This window comes from Pyrgilauda ruficollis, unplaced genomic scaffold (assembly GCF_017590135.1).
Source record: "Pyrgilauda ruficollis isolate IOZ18807 unplaced genomic scaffold, ASM1759013v1 scaffold100, whole genome shotgun sequence".
NCBI lineage: Eukaryota > Metazoa > Chordata > Aves > Passeriformes > Passeridae > Pyrgilauda > Pyrgilauda ruficollis.
The window spans coordinates 304,142-323,713 of NW_024508102.1; the positions used below are offsets into that span (position 1 = coordinate 304,142).

Consider the following 19,572-nt stretch of genomic DNA (forward strand, 5'->3'; position numbering starts at 1 on the left):
CTTTATCCCTGCCCTGCCAGCCTCCTCCCGGCCCACGAGTGACAGAAGACGTTCCCATCCCTTCCCGAGACACATCCAGCTGCTACAAAAACAAACATCCTCCCGCTGGTGATTCCTCCTCGTCAAGCAGCCCTGACCCTGCTTCCCTGGGGAACATCTGCGCTGCGCCCGTGCCCGGCCGCCGGCACATCCCGAGCAGGGAAGGGCGATGTTTACGGCGGGGACGGCAGGGCCGTGTTCCTGCCTGAGCCAGGGGTTTATTAATTGCCGGTTCTCCCGATTCCTCTGTGACAAAAGATTAATCACTCGGCCGAGGCCGCTCTGCCCGCGAGGCTCCTGCAGACGAGAGGCAGCTGTGGGGCTCCCCTGCAGCCTCTGTCCCTCCGCTGTGCCCGGGAGGGACGGGCGACCCCAGCCCGGTGCCTTCGGGAGGCTCAGCGTGCCCTGGGCAGGCCGCGCACCGAGGGATTCCCAGGAAGCGGCTGTGGGCTGCAGGGCAGGGAGTGGGGCTGGTCCTGCTCCCTCAAGGCCAGGCTAAGCTTCTCTCTGGGTCTATTTTGTCACCGTGCAACCTTGCATTAAACACCCTGGGTGCTGTGCCTGGGCCAAAACTTGGCTGTGGGCAGCTGTTCCTGCAGGACACCCCGGGGACCCTGCTCTTCACCCTCCAGCGGTTTATTAGGGTTTGCAGCTCTACCAGCTCTGGCACCACCTTCCCATTTCTGGCGCCTGGCTGTAGGGGCTGGCAGCAGCAGAGCCACCCCGGGATGGGAGGCAAGCGAGGAGCACTGGGCACTGCTGGGCAGCACAGGGGCTCCGGAGGGGTCTCTGCCCGTGGCATGTGGGCACCGGGCGAGTTTGTGCCCAGGCCAGGAAACACACGCCAGGAGGATGTACACACTGGAAGCAGAGAGCTGCTGCCGAAGCACGTGTTGTTTCAACCTCCAAATCTAGCTCTGTGCGTGCTTCTTTCACTCTCTTCATCCCGAAAGGGACGAGGGCCCTGAAGGGATTTCCCGGGTCCTCTAACCCGCTCTGGAGGGCCGGGGTGGCTCTCCCGGGCCGCGGGGCCGTGGGGTGAGCGCGGCGCCGGGCCGGCGCCCCGGGGTTATCAGGGAGCGGAATTAGCGGGGCAGGGAAGTGGGGTGGGCAGAGCTCAGCTTCTTGGCATGTTTGCCTGTGCTAAACCTGCAGCATGAAAACTTTTCACAGCAACACTCAGCGCCTGAAGCCTTCCTCGGCCGCGTGCAGCCGGCGGAGGGGAGAGCCGGGCTGCGCTCTGCAAACAAACCGTGTCCAGGCACCTGAGCTTGTGCTCAGGCTGAGTGCACGCCAAGGCAAAAGGGCTTTTCCCGACAGAAATGCAGCTCGCAGCTTTTGGGGGCAACCACGCTTCCCGTGGGATTCCCTGTGATGGGGATGCCCGGTGATGGGGATGCCCGGTGATGGGATGCCCGGTGATGGGGATGCCCTGTGACGGGGGTCTCCTGCAACAGGGATGTGCTGTGCCGGATCCGCCCTTCGGTGGGGCTGCCGGCGATGCGGGATTCCAGCGGCGGAGCCCCATTTCCCGTCCTGGCTGCGGTGCTGCCGCTGCCCAGAACTGTCTCGCACGGAGCGACCCCGGCCGGTTCCCCTTCCCGTTCCCTTTCCCGTTCCCCTTCCCGTTCCCACTCCCATTCCCCTTCCCGTTCCCGGGCGCCGGTCGCCCTCCAGCGGCCCCGCTGCGCCGCGCACGGGTCGAACCCTTCCCGGGCTGCAATGGGCACCCCTGCCCTGTCCTGAACATCCCTGCCCTGTCCTGAGCATCCCTGCTCTGTCCTGAACATCCCTGCCCTGTCCTGAGCATCTCTGCTCTGTCCTGAGCATCCCTGCCCTGTCCCTGAGCATCCCTGCCCGGTCCTGAGCATCCCTGCCCGGTCCCTGAGCATCCCTGCCCGGTCCCTGAGCATCCCTGCCCGGTACCTGCAGCACGAAAACTTTTCACAGCAACACTCAGCGCCTGAAGCCTTCCTCGGCCGCGTGCAGCCGGCGGAGGGGAGAGCCGGGCTGCGCTCTGCAAACAAACCGTGTCCAGGCACCTGAGCTTGTGCTCAGGCTGAGTGCACGCCAAGGCAAAAGGGCTTTTCCCGACAGAAATGCAGCTCGCAGCTTTTGGGGGCAACCACGCTTCCCGTGGGATTCCCTGTGATGGGGATGCCCGGTGATGGGGATGCCCTGCGACGGGGGTCTCCTGCAACAGGGATGTGCTGTGCCGGATCCGCCCTTCGGTGGGGCTGCCGGCGATGCGGGATTCCAGCGGCGGAGCCCCATTTCCCGTCCTGGCTGCGGTGCTGCCGCTGCCCAGAACTGTCTCGCACGGAGCGACCCCGGCCGGTTCCCCTTCCCGTTCCCTTTCCCGTTCCCCTTCCCGTTCCCACTCCCATTCCCCTTCCCGTTCCCGGGCGCCGGTCGCCCTCCAGCGGCCCCGCTGCGCCGCGCACGGGTCGAACCCTTCCCGGGCTGCAATGGGCACCCCTGCTCTGTCCTGAGCATCCCTGCTCTGTCCTGAACATCCCTGCCTGGTCTTGAGCATCCCTGCCCGGTCCTGAGCATCCCTGCCTGGTCCCGGGCTCCTCTGCCGGCCCCTGAGCTCCTCGTCCTTCTCCCAGGCTGCCCCGAGCCCTCCTGCCCGGCCCGGGAGCGCTGCAGGCAGAGTGGGGATCGGGGCTGGCTCTGGACAACGCTTCCCAGCCACAGCCACAACCCAGCAGGGCCCGCAGCCCATGTGCAGAGGGTGGCACACCCCCAGGCCCCCTGTTTTCCCCATACAAACCCCTGGGCTCCCTCCTTGCCCTGCATAGACCCTTGGACCCCTCTCCGTACCCCCACGACCCCCGGGTCCCCTCCTCACCCCGCACACGTGGAAGCCGGGCTGGCATGGATGCTTTTAGGGCTGAGGGAATGCCCGGTGCCCAAGGGGCCGGCAGCAGGACGAGGACCAGGACCGGAACGGGGCTGCAGCCTCAGCGCAGCCGGGCCGCGGGGCTCGGGAGCCGCGGGGAGCTCCCCCAAGGGTCTGTCAGCATTCCCCGCTTGGGCAGGGACCTGCCACCGCTGCTGCTGTGAAAGCCGCCGGGGCTGTGGCTGAGCCACAGCAGCTCCCGCTCCTGTCCGGGCAGGGCTCTCGCCTCCGGCTGTCCCTGCAGGAAGCAGCACCCGTTTGGTGGCTTTCGGCTGGTACCGGCACTGGCACGACCGCGGGATTCATCCAGCCTGGAGAGGTGAACAAAGAGCTTCTACCCAGGCTGCTGCAAAACCTGCCCAACTGAGCAGGTAAACAGGCAAAGATAAGAAAACCAGGTCGCTGTTGGGTACACCAGGGAGCTGTAGAAGGGCAGGAGGAGCCCGGAGCGGCCGAGCTCTCCGGGCCAGGAGGTGACAACTCTGTGCACGGACGTGCTGCATCCCAGAGAAAGCAGCTTTTCCTGCAGCCAGGCTCTGCTCCCTGCTCCGTCCTGTGACACAACTGACTGCGCTCCCCGGCGGCAGAGGGAGCTCCATGAGGCTGCATCCTGTCTGAACACAGCAGGGCACGGGGGCATCTCCCTCCCCAAGCCCCGAAGAGTTCATTAATATAAAGTGTCATCCATTCAGAATCGGGACACTGTGACAAAGAGGTGCTCTAGGAAAACTGTTTTTACTTAAAAGCACCTAAAAGCCAGAGCTGTCTGGAGCGTTCAGTGCTGTGGCACCTGAAGCACAACTGCTCCAGGGCACCTCCCAACTTCCAGCGCTGCCAGCTGCAGGCGGGTGGGGATGGAGGAGCAGTCAAGACTGCTCGGGACCCACTGCACTCCCAAGAAATTCTTCTGTCATTTCAGAGCTTCCATTAAAGCCCCAGGTTCCAGTGGGCACAGATGCCCAGTTAGCACCAGCAGGTTTCCTGCTGGGCAGCCCCAACTGCAAACATTTCCTTAAGCAATTTGCACATCTTAAAAATAAAATCCTTTATTGATAATATGAATGTTTAACATGTTTAATGCCATCAGCTATAAAAATGATTAAAGACTTCAGCTTGGTACATTTGGCTTTACAAATTTACAAGTGTTAATGAATTAATACTAGTGTTATATGTTTTGCACTTCATTATACTCCATTAGCCAGTGACAAACTCTGCAACAATGTCTGCTTAGGACACATGTGAGTTAGAGAAGAAATATTTAGTTGCTTTCACACAGAATCTACATCAACAGTTAAATACTAACTCTAAATGTCTTACTGAATTAGTTGGATCCATTTTAATCCCTTGTGCTTAGTTTCTTTCAGAAGTTAGTCTACTAGCAAAAATACATTCTTTTGCATACCCCTTCCCATATTATATTTTAGAAGAAACAGTACTCAGTGCATTTCCTATTAGACTTCATCATAGTATCTCTCTCTCTAGAGCTATCAATAAAGAAAGGGGATAATACCAGTCAGATTAATGTAAAAGTAAAGAAACTCATTAAAGCAGTGTATACAAAAGCCTCACTTTTCAATCAGAAGGGATACATGGGCCAAAATTCATCTGCCCATCCATTTTTACTTTTACTCTTAGCAAGAGCAAAAAAATCTGCTGTGGACACTTAGTTAAAAAAGTAATAAATGTGCTTCCAAAAGAGTCAGTGCCCATTTGGCTCTGGCTGCCCCCAGGTCCCTGCTGTTAATACACAGACTGTTCCATGGGATCAGGAACAACACCACTAGCTAAAAGGCTCCTAAAGGGTCTGTGCAAACCTCTGCACCCTGGCAGGGCTGTGTGGGGTCACTGCAGCAACAGCCACTCCGAGCAGCAGAGCCCCACGCTCTGCGGGACGGGAGCCCAGAGGATCCTCTGCAGGCTCCCGTGGCACAGGATGCTCCCCACAACAGAGGGGCAGCGCCCAGTGACACGGAGAGAACCGACCAGGAGAAGGTGTCCCTGCAGCAGGAGCTCTGTGCAAACGCCACTGCTGCTGCCCAGGGAAGCGCTCAGCGCCGCGACACCAGCAGCAAGTCCAGCTCCTAAATTTGGGATCAGCTCACATCCAACACCCGAGATCGTTAACTCGGGGTCGTGCTCTCAGCCTCTGCCACTGATCCGTGCTGTTTGTCCTGCACTTCTCAGCACAATGACTCAGAAAACCACTGTGCTCTGCCTGTTGGTGCTCTTGCAGCAAACATTTCTGCACAGGAACCAGCTGCTTCTCCTGGGTCCAAATACTGCCTCACACACATGATCTGCCTCAACCTTAGGCAATTCCTCACTGAGGAATTCTTTTAAATCTCAGTGAATTGCCATGCTTTCTTCACATGAGGCAGATCAAGAAGAGATAAGTACCTCCCTAATACACTGTGTGTTTAGTATGTATGAGTGTGATATACTTACACATATCCACATACTCAATTCCACAGCAGCAATGATTTGGTTCCATATTTGCAGCCAAGGAAAGCTAGCCACAGCTCGTGGGCAAAATCCAGGTCAGTCAGATTTAACTGACACAGATGAGGAACAAAATTATTGCTTTTGTTCAAAGTCGAAGGTCCCATGTTACAGGTGTTGCAAAAAACCTGGATGGATGGATGAGTTACTTTTTCAAGTAATAGTGAGATCTTTGTCAAGTAACAGAAAGATCCTTTTCTCAGAAGTTCTACACACAACAGCAGAATGCTTGAAGAGCTTGAAAATTCCAGGTGATACACCAGAAACCAGAGTTCAGCCATTTAAAGCACACAGGCATCTTGGCAGGAAAGCAGAAAGAACTGTATGGACAAGGAATACTGACAGAGAAGTAATCTGGATGATATCACAACTAAAATTTACCCCAAGAAACTCCTGTGTGCTTCCTCAAATAGCTGGGAGCTATGACCTGAAGGACGTAGCCTGGCTGGCTGCACCAGTCTGGTGGTCACCTGGCAGAATTTGTAGCACATTTGCTAACTTATCTTAGCAAATGGAAAGAATTAAAAGGAAAACCAGTGTTGGTTTCAACATTCAGGACTCAGAAGAATTTGTTTCTGCAGCTAGATGTTCCCCTCCTCACCTTTTCCCGAGAATCACATTCATATTGCAGGCTTAGTTCAGGCACTTTTATAAAATGTTCATCTGGAATAAAAAGTCTGCAAAAATTATTTCTGCATAATTTAAAAGTAGCATTTCAGTCCCATTAGAGGTTGATAGGTCCCACCACATGATTATGGCTGTTATCTCTAATGATTTGACTGCTGCCACGAGACATTTGGAGGCTACTGTATAGCTGTAGTTAAGGTTTCTTCATAAACAAAAATATTTTCCTACCTATTAAAAAGAAAAAAAAATATACTAAATGCTTTATACAGACAGAATCTGCTACTATGGAAATAAATAACATGGAGTGGAAAAACAGTGTCTTAGCTCCAGGGTAAGCTAAGCTGCGGAATGTCACATTCCCATTTTCTGGAGACTAGCTGCTGCTTGGCAGGAGGATCTCCAGGTCCTTGCCATTTGACACGACAGAGCTGTTGGAGCAGCTAGTGGCCACGTCCAGGGGGGCACCCAGGGAGGAGGCCTGGCACGAGGCTTTGCTCAGGGGAGCAGCAGCAGCAGGCGACTGAGCGAGGCCGGGTTTCTTGGGAGGAATGGGCGGAGGGTTCCCTCTCTCTGCCCTAGGAATGGTCGGTGACTTGATTCCAGGAGACAAGGGGCTCAGCGGGCTGGACACCTTGACAGGGCTCGGGCAGTGCCCAGCCTCGGTTCTGGGGCCGACGGCGCTGGCCAGGTTCCGATAGTCCGTGCCAAAAGGGGAGCTGTTAGGGGAGACGGGCTTGATGGGGCCCTGCTGGCTGGTGAACCTGGACAGCACCTGGGTGACCGTGTTGCGGGCCAGCTGCTTGGCAGCGGAGTTGTCTGCCAGGGTGGGGGACAGATCCCGGGAGGGGGGGCTCTGCAGCCCGCCCGGCTGCTGCTCCTGCTCCGCCTGCGACTGGAACTTGTGCCTGGCCGCGTGGAAACGCTGGTTGATGCCCACCTGGTAGGAGGACTGGTAGCCAGGGCTGCTGGCAGAGGCTCCCCCCAAGCGTTTAGCCAGCACTGGTGAGGAGCAGGGAGAAGGGGTCAGAGAGGAGGCAGCGGTGCTGCTGGGGGACAGGGACGCCCCAGCAGAGGGGGGCTGCGGCACCGCGTGCACCGGCGACTCTGTTCTTACAGGAGAGCTTCCGTTCTCCACCGCGCCTTCTGAGGCCGCGGCAGATTTCTCCCTGGGAGCTTGGCTCTCTGCAGCATTTGTCTCCCCAGCCACCTGCAGGTCTGTGTCACAGTGCCCGTTGGATTTTGCATAGGAATGAACAGGTGCAGAGGGGCTGGCAAACACGGTGTGAGGAGCTTTGCTGCTGCTGGCGGGGTTTGCTCGCTCTGCCTGCAGACCCTCAGTCTGGCAGGACACAGACTTCACTGGGGGACTGTCAGTTGTGACCCCCCGGGATGTCACCGAGGGGCTGGCAGGCACAGGCTTGGAGGGACTGTGCTCCTGGCAAGAAGCCTCTAGCTCTTTCAGGGCTTTCTTCAGACATTCCACCTCTTCTTTGAGTGCTTTTGTACGGTTTTCTTCCCTGTTCAGCTTAGCTTTCAGCTGTTCTCTTTCAATGTCAAACTCTGAGAGCTGCTTTTCTACTTGTGCTTCCATCTGCAAACCCCGCTTCCTCTTGGCTGCCAGCTCCTCTTCCAGTTTACTCACCTTGCTCTTCTCCTTTTCCAATTTCAAGCTCAGTTCTGCTGTCTTCTGGCCCTCTTCAGCTGCTTTGGCAGTGGCTTTCTTGCACTCCACAACGAGCATGGAAGACAGTTGCTTGTGGCGTGCCCTTTCCTCCTCCAACTGGCTCGACAGCTTCTTCTGCTCTTTCTCAAACTTTTTCACTTGGGACTTTTCAAACTCCACCTGGAAGTTAAGAACAAAAGGGATTTAAGGGTACCATAAAACCTCCTGAAAGCAAATGAAGGGCAACACCCCAAAAGGGAACAGGTTTACTGTGTATCTTGGAGAAATTACACAGTAAAAAATGACAATGGCTAAGAAAGAGCTTATTGCACCAGAAATCAGCAAAATAGTCTGGAACAACTCAGCCTGCACATAGTAACAATTATTACTTACTAGTAGTTTTATCCTGTGTGAAATTCAATTGGCCTTTAGTGACATACACAGCCAGTCTGCCATGCACTGACAGAACAAGCAAAGCTTCCTTCCACCTCATTTACCACTTTGTCAGTTTGCCTTTTAAAGGCATTTAGGCTTTAAAATGCTGATGTGTTATGTATGCTTAACAAAGGCTACAGCGCTTCAGTAACAGAAAACAGTGGCTTAAATATTTATTAGCATCTCTGAACAACACCCCCAGGAGATCTCCCATGACTTATTCTGAATTTTGAGAACTGCAGCGAGCTATCAATTGCAAATGCAATCCTGTTCTTCCCAACTCCTCGGATTTCAGGCTGAAGTAAGATTTCAAAGCATCTGATTGCCTATTAACACCTTTCAGCACTGCTCAGCTACCAAAACACACTGAGCAACGCAAGGTTGTTTTTCATATCAAGATGATAAAAGCTGGGAGTGCCTTGCAGAGGGAGGCTCCTGCTGCTCCACAGCACAGCCCTGCCCAGCTGCCCGGGCTCCTGGGGCTGTACCTGCTGGGTGAGGCGCTCCCGCTCCTTCTCCAGCATGTAGGTGACATCGTCCCCCTCGGCCGTGTCCTGGGCGTGCCGCTGCCTCTCCTCCTCCAGGTCCAGGATCACCTGCCAACGACAGCAGCCAGGCACGGATCAGGGCCTGTGCACAGCCCCAGAGTGAACGGCAGCTCCACAGAGCCCAGCTCAACCCCACACAGAAAAGCAGCTCTTGGACAAGTCCAACACGTGTAATGATCTGGTCACGTTGTGAAAGGCGTTAGGGAAACCTGACACTGGATCTGTTTTACCGTGAAATATCTAAATGGCACACTTTTCCCCCGGGCTGTGCAATATCCTTGGGAGGAATGGTGCCCTCAGTGCAGACGGCTGGGGCTGGGAGGGATCTCTGGAGACCACCCAGCCCACCCCCTGCCAAGCCTCGCCCTGCAGCGGGTTGCGCAGATCAGCCCAGGAGGGTTCTGAATATTGGCAGGCAAGGAGAAGCCACAACCCCTCCCAGCCTGTTCCAGTGCTCTGTCACCCTCAAAGTAAGTCAGTTTTTCCTCCTATTCAGCTGGAAGTTGCTGTATTTCAGTTTGTGCCTCTTGTCCCTTGAAAGTCAGAATTTCCTGGCAGGAGCATCAATGCAAGCCCAGCAGGAGCAGAGGTGCTGCACGCAGGAGACACAGGGCTCCAACAACAGGACAGCCCCTGCTGGGGCTCCAGCAGCAATTCCCACTCAGGCTGCCCCCAGTGCCTTACAGGGATTTGAGGACTCCAGTGTAAAGTTTATTTTAAAGAACATTAATTTGTTCTTCCACTTAAGAACCAGATGAGCTCTTGAAGTGAAACTGCTTCCCATAAGGGCCCAGTGAAGGAGCTCCTTCAGCTTTAACACTGAATTACATGAATAATTGAAATGCTATTAACAAAAAAGCCAGAATACAAACCTCCCAAGAGGCTCTGCTTGTCTCATCACCAAAACTAAGCTCTCCCAACACATCCTCACCATGAATTTAGCAGCTCCTCAGTCTTCCTGAAATTGAAGCTTCCAAACAATGCTTAAACATTATCAAGTATACATCCTTGTATACTTGAAGTAGACAGGAAGAGGAAAAGGTGGAAAAATATCTGATTTTACTGCATGACTTAGTTGGATAATTGGCTGAGAAGTGAAGCCCAGCCTTGTTCTTACTTCTAGTGACATCAATTTTTGTGGTAGTATGGTCTGACACATGACCAAGCACTTTATGGGTGTCAACACACATTAGAGGCATGTCTGAATAATAACAGGTGCTTCATTAAAGAGGCCAAATGGCAAGAAAAATACTTTTGGTCACTCCATACTTCCTTAGGGAAGCACAAGGAGGTGCCTTCCCCTGGCAGCAGCTCTTCAATAACCACGGAGAACAAGTGATAGGTCTGCTGAGAATTCCATCTCCCAGAAACCCTTTTGTGCATTTTGGGAAGCATCACACCTCCCAGCTGTAAGCTAGATCCTTTTTGGTGTGTCCTAACAAAAACATCTTGTGTATATTTCAAATTCTGGAATTATAACTAATCAGCTCAGCAGCTGCATCACCTGGAGTGAGAAGTTTAAACAAAGGTGCAAAGTCCTTTCAGTTACCAAGCCTCAGGGAACTTAAGTGTTTTTGCTGAAGTTAACCTGTCATTAAAATGTAGCTATAACTTCTGCAGTTCTCAATTGAGGCAAAACTTACCTTTCTGTGCCTGCTTTCAGCAGCAGCTAGCTGGGATAACATTCTTTCCTGCATATTCTTGCAGTGTTTCATCACCACTTTCAAAATAGATAAAGGATTGGAGCACACTGGCTGCTTTTCACCATGATTCCCCTCTTTCAGGGTCTCAAAATCTCTCTGCAAAGCCATCAGTGGATCACTGATGTTGTATTTCCCATAGCGTTCCTCAATGAATGTGTCCCTGTGCTGGGCCTGCAACACAAAAACAAATTTGCACTTTAATATGCTCAAACTAGCTAAAGAAACCGGGCTTTATAGCTAATACTCCTTTTCCTCAGTTTTCCATTCAAAGAGAATTTAACACAGTCTGATTCATATCCTGTTATCTGCTAGAAATAAAGGCAATAAAGACAAATCTTGCTTAAAAACACAGCATCTCCACAACACATCCAGTCTACAAACTTCCTCATACCACAGCTACCTGCCAGGGCCATGAGTGACATTCCACAGCTGTGTGAAAGGAAAGAAGGTAAGTCCCAACCCTTGCTCAACAAGAGATTTAATCATTTATTGTCGCATCAGTGAAAGAAGCAGTTGTGTGCTTTCCTTGACTATGTCACCATCAAAGAATTTCATGTTGAGCAATTAAAGAGTTTCATTCTGGCAAGAGCCATAAATCTGTGAATTGTTAATAAAATCTTTAATGTTCTCATCCAGACTAAACAGAGTTTAGTTTCTCAGGACAGGAATGATGAGGTTTCCTTTGGTGCTTGTGAGAATTAAGACAACTCACACACACTAGGCTCTACATTTACAGGGCTTAATGGCTGGACTCCATGAGCTCAGAGCTCCTTCCAACCCCAATTATTCCATGAATCAGCCATTCCATCTGGAAATCTGTTTGTTAGGATACCCATGGCTTATCCTATTCAACAATGCTGTAAAGGTCTAGAAACAAAATGAAATCTCACAGACAGATATGAAAGTATTATCTGTGTGCTCACCACCATGATAAGAAAGCAAATATTTATGCAACAAAAGACACAGAAAAGCAGAGGCAGATTCACACAAGAGCAGGAGTCACAGAATCGTGGAACATCCCCACACAGCACCTGGTAGAGCTACCCTGGAACAGTGAGGGTTAAATAATAAAACTTGGCTTTACTCAAAGAGCTGCTGAGATCTGCTGCTCCCACCTGAAATGCAGCCATGTGATTAACATGAAATAAACTAAAAAATTTGATTTTTGCTCTTAAAAGGAAAAGCATTTGCATTACTTTGACAAGAGGCATAAAAAACCCAACCCAAAATATCTTCTCCACGACCAAATTAGAGACACCCATCCTGTGAGTCCAGTTTGGAGCTGGATTTTAACCCTGCAGCAAACAAACACAGAGGAACAGCTCACACTGGCAGACACCCCTCCCTCTCTATCAGCAATATCCGTCAGGAACTGTGGGTACCTTTGATCAGAGCTTCAGATATTGTTCTGACTTTACACAATAATAAAAAGGGGAGGAAGGAAAAGATCAGCCCTGGAAATGGGAGAGCAGCCCTGGATAATGGGGCAGCCCTGGTTTAATGAATCACAGGAAAAACCACAGGTTTGGGGTTTTTTTAGGAACAGGGAATCTTCTGTTTTTCTGAAGTGTTTATAAAAGTGACTCAATGAAAGCTCCACAGAAGTGTGGAGGGAATTTCTCAGTGACTCAAGCATTAAAAAGTCTGTAAATATGAGCTGGGATCTCCATCCAGCTGGCCTCGCTGCTTTGACAGAGGAGCTTAATCCCAACTCATCCCGGGCTGGCCATTCCACACAAAAACACGGGAGAGACCCTTCAGAGGGGCACCAGTGCTTCAGCTGGGTGAACAAACCCTGCCTTTACTGCTGGGCAACTTCCACCAAATGGGAGCTCCAAAACCCGAGATGAAGGTGATTTTTGCAGACCCAAAGGTGTAACAAAAGCCATGTTTTCCCCTGCTCCCCACAGCGCTGGGCTCTGAGCTCTGCATAAACCACCCACTCTGAATTCAGTGGGGTGGTTTATTTCCTGTTTGGGAAAGAACAAGAAGTTCTTCCTTGCTACTTTGAGCAATTAAGTGTTTTCCTGAACTAGCATGACAAACAGATGAGACTATCATAACATTAAGAGCTTTCTCAAGTCCAGCTATTCTTCTTCAGTAGCCAGCAGAGCATAAACATTTAATTAAAGTTGTCTAGACTGGAGAAAGTCTTAACCAGGTCATGCTCCACCGACCACACCACGTTTGCAAGCACAAACCCAGGGCTTTGGCGTGAGGGCCACCGTGCACTCGGAAATGCAAACAGGGATTGTGCAGCCTGTGACTCCTCTGTGCCACCTGAATCACTGAGGCAGCTCGTGGAAAATGAATTCACAGTGCCAAAATCTCCAGAGGTGGTGTTATACAGGTGTGGAAATGGCCCAGAGGATGACTGCTGCCACGGCTTGTGCTCCTCCTGAGGCAGCTCTGCACCTCAGCTTTCTGTCACTGGAGGCCAAATGTCTTCAACACTTCTGATTTTGTCCTGTCTGAACTGGGTTCTACCTTAAATAGCTGTCCAACTTTCAGAACAGAAGGAACCTGATGGCAGAGGAACACTCTAGTAGTGAGCCCAAAGTGAAAAAAATCAACCTAGATCTCGGATGCCAGCACAGAAAACACAAACCCACAGAAAATCAAGGTTAAGTGAGAAGGAAATAAGGTTACCAAATGCAGTGTTAGTTAAGGAGTGGAAGATTCCACCTGAGCACCAGAGATGACATACGTACCTCCAACATCAGCAGTGGTGCTTTGAAAGCAGATGCAATTCTGTGCAATTACATCTTGTGATTTAGTACCCCCACCTCTAGCACCTCAAACATGCAGAATGTCAGTTTCCCACCAAAATACTCGTATTCCAGAAACAACTACATGGGTCATTCAGCAATTTTCAAGACTATCAAACTGACCTCTCCCAACAGGAAAAGAAGATAACATATAAGCTTGGGGTGCTTTTAAAAAAAAAAGAAGGAACTATACACGTGAACTACCCTTAAAAATAAACTTCCAGCGAACTGCAAAAGTTAGGCATAAGCAGAGGGGGTTCCACGTGAAACTGGCTGCCTTTGAGCTCCAGTTTGGGTCATGGACCACTGCTAGTCTGTCTGGGAAGAGATAATTCTGGTTTTATGGGGCAGAAGCAACATCTGACCCAACTGAAAAGATGTTTCCTGTGCAGGCAGGCTTTGCTTTGTTAGGAAAAAGCTACTGTTTCCTCTTGGGATTTCTAGGCTGTTTTGGGATGAATGTTTCCCATAAGCTACTTCTGTATTTTTTTAAATAAAATATTTCTTTCTACTGAAACCTTGTTTATGTGACAATATTCTCTCTCTCTTCAGTAACCTTTACAACTTGTTTTACTGGAACATCAAACAGGGAATTTCCAGGACCTATTTCAAGTGTTTTTTGGACATCAAGTAGAGCATTTCTCCTCCCTGTAATTTCAGAGTTCAGGTTTTAACCCTTGCTACAAAGCAAACACACTCTTAATTAACTCTAGCTACTGAGTTTGCAGTTCTCCAGCGATAATTTGCACAGAAGTTCCTCCTTCATGTAGCAGAGAGTGGAATAAGCTTTAAATAGCTCCTTGCTGCCTTGAACTTCCTTATTAGCTTCTCTCCCCAGAGACAGAAGTTGGGAATAAAGACAGGCTGAGGTCACAGCAAGCACGGAGAGAGAAGGGAAATGGGGGTGGGGACCTCTGCCTTTGCCCAAAAATAAATGTCAAAATGCTGGAGTGGGATTTGCAGCGCTGCACTAGCTCCAGCCCTGCAGCAGTGCCAGGCACAGAGCCACCCAGCAAATCGCTCAAATGCAGCATTTAAAGCCTTAGCTGCCATCATTACACCGAGGGAGCAGACCTGACAAACCCCTGCCACGCCAGACCTCCACGCCAGACCCGCTACCAGCTTTTTAAAACAGAAGAAGCTTTTTTTTTGTCGAGCAGCACAAAAGTGCAGCTCCCTTTGCTCCTGGCCCTGCACCCCGGGTGTGCTGCAGGGGCTGCCCCGCGCTCAGGAACCCCAAAACCAGGGAACAGCAGCTGGAAGCAGAGCAGGACCCTTCCAGCAGGGAGGTCACTCCTGCTCAGCACACACCTGGGAGCCTGAAGGTGAGGAGAGCTTTTCAAAGGTACTGCCAAGCCCTGCTGCTTCACGCAAGAAATAAACAGAAAGCTCCCCAAGCTGGCAAGAAAAGCTGTAAGGAATGCCTGCCTTCCACAGCACAGCACCCACGGGAACACTGCTCCATGGAAGCTGCTTTCTAAGTGATGCATGAGCCCAATTTGCCCCATCTGTGAAAGATTTAACAGCAGGAAGGTTTTGTGTTACTGAACTTTTCTTTTTATTTAAACAAAAGGTAGAGTTAGGTTTTTGAAACTGCACTGTAAAGCTAATTTCTAAATCCATAACAAACAGCACCTAGTTTTTCATTAATATTGCTCTACAGTGAATCACTGCCCTCAGAAGCACAGGTGAATAGCAGCTCCCAGTCATTAACACAAAATAGTTTCTATTCCAGCCTAAATTGCCTGAGGCCTCATTAACATAAAGGAATAAGCCAGAAAGCTGTTTCCTGTTTTCTAAAAGCAAACAGAGCTTCAGCTCCAATGTATGGAAAACAGGGGGGAGGGAACAAAGTGCTCAACACAGCGATAGAGATCCATTTAAATATTGAATTGTTTCCAGTCGTGGTGTGCTATTTCAGAAGGCAAACCTGTGGCTCATGCAACCCTTCCTACACAGCAATAAGGACCGAGAGTCTAACTCAGGATTATGCAACTCTCTGACAGCATCTGGGTTTTTTGGATGATATAAACACAATTATAACTACAGGAAAAGGAGCACAATAAGAAGTCAGGCTTAAAATCTGTTCCAAGGAGAACATTGAAATTTATGTAGTGGACAGGAAGCCACTTTCAGGCAAAAAAAAAAGAGAAAAAGTTTGGTTTTTTTTTTTTTTTTCCAAAGAGGTTTTAAAACAGAGGAAGCAAACTGAAGCACTGGGAAAGAATATTTTGAATAGAGTCAGTTTGTCAGACAGCAAGGAAGAAAGGGCCAGGGTCTGGGGAGAGGGGGTGAAGAGAGGAGAAGAAAGGAGAGAGTTGAACAAGCAGTGTCTGCAACAGCCGGCTCAGCAGCTCGATGCTGACACACAGAGAAACAGGGCCAGTGCCAGCCAACAAGTGCCTGGCACCATGAGGGAGAGGAAAACTATTTTAAGCTTTGTCATCTGCACGCATGGATTCTCTCTGCTAAATGCCAGATGCAAAATGTTTGTCTGTAAGCGTGCAGGAATATTGATTATTGCAGACTGGACTACAATCAGATGACATGCTTACAAATGAAGGCACTCTTCCTCTGCAAGTGCCTGTCCTTCTCTGCAAAGTACCAAAGGACTTGACTCAAACAACCAGGGCTCAGAATAATTTAAATCTGAAGCAGAAGTAAAATTAGCCCGTGAAGGGAAATGTGTTTTTGTTACTATGAGGGAAGCAAGCAGGCAGACAAAATTCTGATTTCCAACCACTGACATCTATGTGTTCAACACAACTGCTGGAGAAAATCACTGCTGTGGTTTAGGGTTATGCAACCCCCTAAGAAAGTTCAGAGGCTTGAACTCCACCTGCTCCCAGCATATACCCACATTTAACATAAAACTATTACTCCTGAAGGAAATGCACACAGCACCTGGGGAACTGAGAGAGCTGAGGCCACAGACAGTTCCTCTGCGTGTGGAACAGCCAGCTCCTCTCCTGGAAACTACAACTCAATTTGTCCCATTTATACAAGGCAAACCAAATGCTCTTGAGTGCAAATCTTTAACTTAGCCCGTGAAGGGAAATGTGTTTTTGTTACTATGAGGGAAGCAAGCAGGCAGACAAAATTCTGATTTCCAACCACTGACATCTATGTGTTCAACACAACTGCTGGAGAAAATCACTGCTGTGGTTTAGGGTTATGCAACCCCCTAAGAAAGTTCAGAGGCTTGAACTCCACCTGCTCCCAGCATATACCCACATTTAACATAAAACTATTACTCCTGAAGGAAATGCACACAGCACCTGGGGAACTGAGAGAGCTGAGGCCACAGACAGTTCCTCTGCGTGTGGAACAGCCAGCTCCTCTCCTGGAAACTACAACTCAATTTGTCCCATTTATACAAGGCAAACCAAATGCTCTCGAGAGTGCAAATCTTTAACCCCGTCTTAGAAGTTGTGTTTTTCTTCAGGGCAGCACTTTTATGCATCAAAACGTGAGTAAACAGATTAGCAAGGTTTCCTTTAATTAGTCACACACAAAGTCTTTTGGCCAGTGAGGCACATAAAGCTGTTACCACAGTTACTATCAGCAAACAATGAGAAAAACAGCGCAAGGCCAGTATTTCTCTAGCTGTATATTCCAAATAAATGGACAGAGCTGGAAGGGCTCTGCTGCTGAGCCCTTGCCCAGGCAGCAGATGAAGCATGACAGGACTTTTCCTTCCAGGCATGGGAAGGGCAGCAGAGCTGCTGGCAGCAGGGAGCCAGCCCCACTGGGGACAAGCCCAGGAGCCACAGAGCAGCACAGCTGGAGCCCTGCAACATCCCACAGGGCACACCCGGGGTGGCAGCTCTTCCCTGAGATCATCCCAGGAGGCAGCAAGAGCCAGCTGGGATTTGAAGCTTTCCTTGCCCTTTCCCACCAGCTCCAGCTGTCCCCACAATCCTGAGATGAAATACTGCAGCACATCCCTGACAGAGGAAGGGAAAATAGCCCTAACCTTTGATTAGATCACTATTTTATACTCCATAATTATCAAGCATAGGTTACAAATTCATTTAATTTCTTCTCAGTTATGAGTACTTGACAAATTATGTCAAAGGGTATTCTTACTGATTAATCTCCTCACACAAGAGGGAACTGCAGGTTAAACTTCAACAGCAAAGATAATTGCTTTACACTACTGGAAGGTAGGCAATAAAAAGCCCTTCTGGAATGGAGCTGCTACATTTCTTCCCGTCGGTCTCTCTGTGCTCCACTGTACACATTTCACACTGAAATTCTGAAGGGAGGCTTGTTTTGGTAACACATTCTGACCACACACAGAGAAAAAATGGCTCTCAGGACAGAGCAGAAACTTGCAAGTGTGTATCAAAACAGAAAACAAATCTTCCACCTGACCAATAGTTTTTAGAGGGTAACAATATTCCTCCAAAATAAAAGGATTATCTAAATGCAAAAGCAATTAACAACAAACATAAGTACCCCAACTGTTCTGGAGGAGGATATGCCTCCACTCCCCTAAAAGATGTTTGGAATCAAGCTGGAGAAGCTTTTGCTGGAAAAGCAAGTCACTGCATAGCTGCAAGTTTTATACCTTATGAGCAGTGACAGGTCAGCTTGAAAAAGCCTTCAAGATTCAACCCTGACACAACTAATTCCTTCCAAAATTGACCCCTGCCATCATTCACAGCACTGTGTTTTTTCACTTGGCTGAGGCTGAGTGCCAGCCAGGCATCCTGCAAAGAGCAGCAGAACTGCACATGGACAATGGATTTCCCAAAATAATTTCCAGGCTCAACATCAACACAGCAAAGTGTGCAGAGACCCAGGGTCCCTGATGCAGGCCAGCAGCAGCCAGGGCTCACGCCACGCCAGCCAGGAGAGGCTCCAGCCCTGCCCTGCCCCACCAGCTGCTCCCACAGCACCTCGACCTCAGCTGCACTGATGCTGAAAGTGGCTTTTTGGAGCAGTTTTAGCTGGCATCTGCCTCACTGGAAGGTAACACTAGTGCTCGTGCCAGCAAAGGGAAGGAATCAGCAGCTGAGCACTCAGGGCTGCTGCTCTCAGCACTGCCAGCTTATGGAGGCTTAGTCAACACAAAGCCAGGGGTGCTTTTTGCTTACTGTGACGTTATTGTCACTAAAAGACTAATCTGTGATCCCTCTTGGAGAGAAGAGTTCCTGCTTTAAGCAGCCCTCCTTGCTAAAGGAGAAAAAAACCTAGAAAGGAATTCTGGTAGACCTTTTACAGAGCAGAAACACATGGTTCTTTATCAGAAAGGATGAAAACACACATGTAACACTGTACTTCAACAGCAAAATGCTTCTTGCAGCCAGCTTCCAAGCCAAAGTTATCTACAGCATTTACTATGTAGTCCTGCTGATATTAAATGGGATTCTGAACCAGTAATGAACTCCACCTTGGACACAAGCTCTCTGCAGAACTCACAGCAGTGCTGTTGTCATGTTTGTTTCTTATCCTGATACTTAAAACCTACCTTTAAAGCCTCTATGACAAGATCTCTTGCTTCTAATTCTCCCTCAAGAATGCTAAACAGCGTCAGTAGTTCTGGTTTGCTGAGTTTTTCCAGATTCATCCTGAAAACCTGAAAAATAATGAAACCTAGTTTAGTAGGCATTTCTTTGGACATTAAGATCAGTATTCAAAGCTGTGACATACAATCTCCAGTTCAGCTTCCAGCCTTTTGGATTGCAAATTGCCCTGAGGGGGGATAATTTTCTCTCCAGCTTCCAACAGCAGTTGCAGAAGATGCATTTGTCACCTCCTCCCAAGGACAGGAACATCTGCACACCCAGATGGCAACGGCAGAATGTGTGGGCTAACAGGACAGCACAACACTCACCAAGCAGCAGCCAGAGTTGACAGGAGAGGGGAAAACCAGGGATATTTAAAAGTCATACTGGTGACACATCTGCCTCACACAGCTGCAAGCATCACTGAGGAGCTGTGATGAAGGAAGGCCAAAGTGGGCCACCCACAGGGGCTCGGCAGTGATGGGAACGTTGCAGGGCTGGGATTTGCTTCCTGGGAATGCCATTATCCACACTGATGGAGCAGGCCCAAACCCCTTCACAAAAATCAATGCCACGGAAAATACACACTTAATTACTATTCTTTCAGACGGTTTCAATATCAGCATCATTTATTAAATATAATTTTGCTGCCTACATAAGAGATCCATCATCTGAACTGCACATAGAGAGGCTTCATATTCCCTTGCATCTTTGCTGATGCACTTAATGCTGTCCTGTAATAAGCCTTTTTGTTACATTATTTTGTTAAAAATGGGAATAATTTCAGACTAAATCCTTGTCTCTGATGAAAATATACCCATTGATACAGTCTTGTGCTTTGCACAACCATCAAACATACTTTTCTGAGTCCA

The 19,572-nt window shown here is 49.7% G+C and overlaps 1 protein-coding gene across 1 annotated transcript; it reads right to left on the reverse strand.

Moving 5' to 3' along the window:
• Nucleotides 1–3,974: 3,974 nt before the first annotated feature.
• CTTNBP2NL (CTTNBP2 N-terminal like) lies at nt 3,975–18,820 on the reverse strand. Its single transcript, XM_041467540.1, has 4 exons — nt 18,664–18,820; nt 10,360–10,590; nt 8,657–8,764; nt 3,975–7,913 (listed from the first exon to the last, which is right to left on the reverse strand). The coding sequence occupies exons 1-4, from the start codon at nt 18,814–18,816 to the stop codon at nt 6,444–6,446; spliced, it is 1,962 nt and encodes a 653-aa protein (XP_041323474.1). The 5' UTR covers nt 18,817–18,820; the 3' UTR covers nt 3,975–6,443.
• Nucleotides 18,821–19,572: the final 752 nt, after the last annotated feature.

What these genes read in the sequence shown, in the direction of transcription:
- CTTNBP2NL (XM_041467540.1), bottom strand. Translation starts at nt 18,816, where the DNA reads ATGTCCAAAGAAATGCCTACTAAACTAGGTTTCATTATTTTTCAGGTT. An exon ending in CTGAAAGCAGGCACAGAAAG is followed by an intron (nt 8,765 to 10,359) that starts GTAAGTTTTGCC and finishes TGTCGTTGGCAG; the next exon opens with GTGATCCTGGACCTGGAGGA. An exon ending in GGGAGCGCCTCACCCAGCAG is followed by an intron (nt 7,914 to 8,656) that starts GTACAGCCCCAG and finishes CTTAACTTCCAG; the next exon opens with GTGGAGTTTGAAAAGTCCCA.